At 46.5% G+C, this 4,959-nt stretch overlaps 1 protein-coding gene across 1 annotated transcript in view; it reads right to left on the reverse strand.

Moving 5' to 3' along the window:
• Positions 1–1,075: 1,075 nt before the first annotated feature.
• The window catches only part of plxnb3 (plexin B3), a 55,178-nt gene continuing 51,294 nt past the window's right edge, over positions 1,076–4,959 (reverse strand). The window contains exons 34-35 of the mRNA XM_008295239.1: positions 4,804–4,878; positions 1,076–4,720 (exon numbers count right to left, since the gene is read on the reverse strand). Coding sequence (XP_008293461.1) covers positions 4,616–4,720; positions 4,804–4,878 — 180 coding nt within the window. The 3' untranslated portion in view covers positions 1,076–4,615. The remainder of the gene's footprint in view (positions 4,721–4,803; positions 4,879–4,959) is intronic.

Raw genomic sequence — 4,959 nt, forward strand, 5'->3', positions numbered from 1 at the left:
CACCCTTTGGTGCTCGGACCCTAATAAGCGTGATGAGGATGCTCAGCTGTTTGGTCCTTGCTGTGTTTTATGAGGAAACATGTGGATGGAGCAGCTTCACAGTCCTGAGGCCTCTCTGCTGGCTCTCTTCGGAACCTCAAGCTTCCTCCCACAGTCCAAACCCTTGCTGAGGTCACCTGGTGACTCACCTGTCTGAATGTGAGTAGCTTGTTTCTCTCTGTGACGGACTGGTTACCTGTCCAGGTGAACCTGCCTTTCCTTAGTCGGCTGGGATCAGGTGGAGGTTCACAGACAGACTCACACCGTCTCCTCTGGTTCTGGTTCTAATCTGTGTTTCTTCATCAGAGTTCAGCTCGTGGTCATAAAACCCTGCAGCGACTCACCTGGAGGCTTCAGAGCTGCATCACTGGTACAGGAGAGACTTTAGCCTCGTCTATAGCACTTTAATGTAAATCAATATATGTTCATTCTTTTTTTTTAAAAGATTTATTTTTGGGCTTTTCCGCCTTTAATGACAGTTGTCAGTGAAAGAGTGACAGAGAAACGTGGGGGAATGACATTCAGCAAATGAGCCACCGGCTGGAATCGAACCGCTGCGTCGGGGCCTGTAGCCCCTGGACATGGGTCGCCCGCCCTACCCCATGTTCATTTATTGTAATATTAGTTTTAATACATTTTCAGTGTTGTGTTTGGTTTATCTTCCTCACTCAACTTTATTAAATTAATGTAGTTGGTTGTCTCTAAGTGTAGCCCTGTGATAGACTGGTTACCTGTCCAGGTGAACCTGCCTTCACCCTAAGCCGGCTGGGATAGGCTCCGCCCCCCCGCGACCCAAATGAGGATTGAGCGGTGTATAGAAAATGGATGGATTTTCCTTTAATTCCAAAAAGATTTTATTTAATTCTAAATGCATTTTAATTCATGTTTTGGTATTTCTGTTCCTTCTCCACTGTCCTGACTCTGTGAGCCGCAGCTCTGCCCCCTGGTGGACACAGAAAGGGCCTACAGTCATCAACGTTACTGAACGCATCATCAGTGACGTCAGAGCAGCATCATGACGACTGGACGCAGCAGAGACGTGTTAAAATTAAAATTTTATTTTTACATCATACAAACTGTGTTTGGCCTCCTGCCTTTTCACAATAAAAGCACATTTCCATTGCAGACCTTCATCGCCTTCATCATCATCATCATCATCAGACAGTATTTACAGGCACATTTACACACTGTTAGCAAACTGTACACAGTCAGTAGAAAAGCTTTGTCACGCTGATCCTGATTATTTTATTAAACTTTTATTCCCTTGTAGAAAAATGATGCAGTAACAAACAGAGCTCGACCAATCAGAGCTCAGGATCCAACTGCACTCAGGTCAGGTGACATTCGCATCATCGGTGACACAGCAGAGGTTAAGCCCCGCCCCTCATCTTTAAAAATAAACAAAGAAAATTATGTAGAAGAAGCACCATCATCATCATCGTCATCATCATCACACGCATGCAGAATTTAATCTGAAAGAACTACGACTACGGGTCGAACACAGGCTCAAAAACACGCAAGGCAAAACACAGTCCCAATATCAGGAGAGAAAAAGAAGAGTCCAGCAGGAGGACCACGATTTGGATCAGTCTACCACAGACCCGGTTCATGGTCTGGTTCAGTCCAGCAAGAGGACCTGATCAGTATTCTGGTTCTGTTTCAGTTCTGCAGCAGAGCACCGTCGGAGTCTGGCTGCTTAGTGTCTGCTGGGTTCAGTCCAGCCACAGTCCATTTACACACAGCACAAGTCCAAGAGGGACCGGGAGGGGGGGTCAATTACAGTCCGAGAAGTTCTGAGAGGTCAAGGAGGGTCTAGAACAGTCCAGGAGGCTCCAAGACAGTCAAGCAGGTCTAGAACCATCCAGAACAAGCCAGGAAGGTCTAGAACATTCGAGAGAGTCCAGGGATGTCCAGGATGGTCAAGACAGGTCACGACAGGTTTAGACCATACCAGAACAGTCCGGGAAGGTCTAAAACAGTCAAGGAGGGTCCATAACAGTCCAGGACCACCAAGGACGGTCCAGGACAGTCAAGGAGGTTCCATGACGGTCTAGGAAGGCCCAGAGCAGTCAAGGCAGGTCTAGAATCACCCAGAACAGTCAAAGAAGGTCTAAAACAGTTAAGGAGGGTCCATAACAGTCCAGGATCATCAAGGAAGGTCTACGACAGCCAAAGAGGGTCCGGAAAGTTCTAGGAAGGTCCGAAGCAGTCAAGACAGGTCTAGAACAGATCAGGGCAATTCAGGAAGGTCCAGGTTGGTCTAGGAAAGTATAGAATAGTCCAAGGTCTAGAACAGTTCAGAACGTGTACTATCAGTCACGGGTGAACAGTGTCGTCCACAGAGATCAGGACAACACAACAGCTACAACGACATGGTCGCCGTGGAGACACAGCAGATAATCTCAGGCTGAATCCAAACGTCCTGACAGGCGTCGGCCGGTCGATTCGGTAAATTGTTTGGATTGTGACCCTGTTGACCGGCGCTGCTTCACAGAGGCTGATATGTGTAAATCTGGATCATCGAACTCAGTCTGACTGGGTCTAATTCCTGTTATTGCTGGTTCTTCTGTCAGGTGAGGACAGTTTGTATTCAGCCTGTCGGACAGTTCAGCACATCAGAGCTGGAAACTACAACAAAGTTAAACTAGAACTGGGTTCGCTGTTTGTCTCGTCCACCCAGTCTGGGCTTGTTCTGAGCTGCTCTCAGCGTTCCAGTATGTTGATGTTTCTGGTTCTAAAATTATTTAATCTTCCCATGATGCACCGGGATATGATCAATACGCCTGCTGTCAGAGAGACAGCGCCACCAAGCTGCAAGAGTGAAGGCACAGCTGGGATAAATAAGTATAAATAGGACTTACAGTATGTACACACAATAAGTTAGTAACTAGCTAACACACACAGACACACACACTTTAGCTCCGCCCACAGATTGTTTTCATCAGCTCGTCGTTGTTCAGCAGGTTTTAATGTTTCAGTGTGATTCCAGTTTCTGCTCAACACGTCCGTCCCGGTTGTCGTAAGCTGCTCAGTGAGCCGACAGCCACAGCAACATCTGGCAGCTTCAGTTCACGACTAAACAATAAAGACTTCATTTCAAATTGAAAAATTTATTCGTGCTTCAACTGACTGACTGTGATGACGTCTGTCTGGACCAGTCAGACACAAGAGTCTGATCATGTGACAGGAAGTGACCTAAAACCTCCAGCTGTGTGGCCTGAGCACCACACGTTCTTCACCTACTTTATGTGGTTCTGTAAAAGTTCTTCATGTTTATCAGAGTTCTTTGGTGACTCCAGCAAAATGACCTAAATGATTATCAAGTTCTGTTATCAAAATAGGAACCAAGTGGGTCCACAAAGAACTCTCTGGAAAGTAGTTCCTGAAGGAACCTATTTTTACAAACGTTCTTTGAAGCAAACATTATGGTGTCTACAGGAACCAGCCTTTAGGAGTTCTTTGAAGAACCTCTTGCTAAAAGCTTCTTTGTGGAACTAAACAGGTGCTTTCTGTGACATCACTGCAAAGAACCATTGTTGGCTCCCGTTTGGACCTTTATCTTCTGTGTAGCTACAGTTTGTTCTGGTCACTCTGAGTTCATGTTAAAGCTGTTGGAGCTACAGTGGAACAGAAAGACTGAAAGGAACCAGAACCAAGCTGATCCTTGGAACGTTCCACCTCACAGCTGAGCAGGGTTCCTGCAGTGGAACGCTGCCTAATGCTTGAGTTCCTTCTTTGGAACTGTTCGGTCTGAGGTTCTGTCCTGGTTGCTATGCACGAGTGGACATGTGAGGAACAGATCCAGACTCCATCTAAAGAAGTTCTGTTGTCTGAATCTGGTTCCGTCTCCTCGTGTCAGCAGACGTCATTAAGCCAATCAATTCAAATCAAAAACCTGTATTCATACAGACCTGAGAACACTGGTGAGTCGACCCGGACTCGACCTGGATGTGAGGAAGACTGGGAGGACTGGGAGGACTGGCGCTGCTGAGACATGGTCAGAAACCAGAGTCACACTGATGTAAACGCTCCCTGATTCCGATTTGGGTTCTGATTCTGTTATTGCATTCAGAGATCGTCAGAGTCAGAGCTGCTGGTTTCAGTAGAAAAGGCAAAAATACAAAACAGCTCGTCTGGGCTCAGCAGATCAATAATCAATACATGTGATCAGAATTTTTAATTGTGCTTTTTGACTAACAGACAGCAGGACAGCAGGGAATTCTGGGAAACGTAGTGCAAGGCAGCAGGTGACGACGATGTTCCCTGATCTGATTGGTTAGATTGTCAATGTGCACCACAAGCTGGTGTCAGGGTTTGGGTTAGTCCAACGTTAGTCCAACGTTAGTCCAACGTTAGTCCTACATCTGTTTAACTGCTGCTGTGTGAAGGAATCTAAGACTTGGGATCTCCTGAGTCTGACTATAATAACCTCGTATGTCACACACACACACACACACACACACACACACACACACACACACACACACACACACACACACACCCACAGCAGGAAGACACAGTGCCACAGCCGTCCAATCAGATTACTGCTTCATCACTCTCAGCAGGTCAGAGGTCATCAGAGGTCAGTGACTTTGTTTTCCACCAGGGCAGCGACCTGCTGCAGCCGATACGCCAGCTGCATCTTCTGACCAGAACTGTCCTCCTCCAGAGACATGATGACCTGACAGACAGACAGAGGAGTGAGACAGGCGCACTATTCCTCAGACGTGTTGAAATAAACAGAATCATTGTTTTTATTCTCACCTGATCATAATATTTGTTGATGTACTTGTAGAGTTCATGGAGAGCAACAAGATTGTTCATCTCTGAAGCGAAACTCTGAAAGCAGATAGTTAGACAGTCAGACAGACAGACAGTCAGTCAGTCAGTCACACAGACAGACAGACAGTCAGACAGACA

This window comes from Stegastes partitus, unplaced genomic scaffold (assembly GCF_000690725.1).
Source record: "Stegastes partitus isolate 25-593 unplaced genomic scaffold, Stegastes_partitus-1.0.2 Scaffold1033, whole genome shotgun sequence".
NCBI classification, from domain to species: Eukaryota; Metazoa; Chordata; class Actinopteri; family Pomacentridae; genus Stegastes; species Stegastes partitus.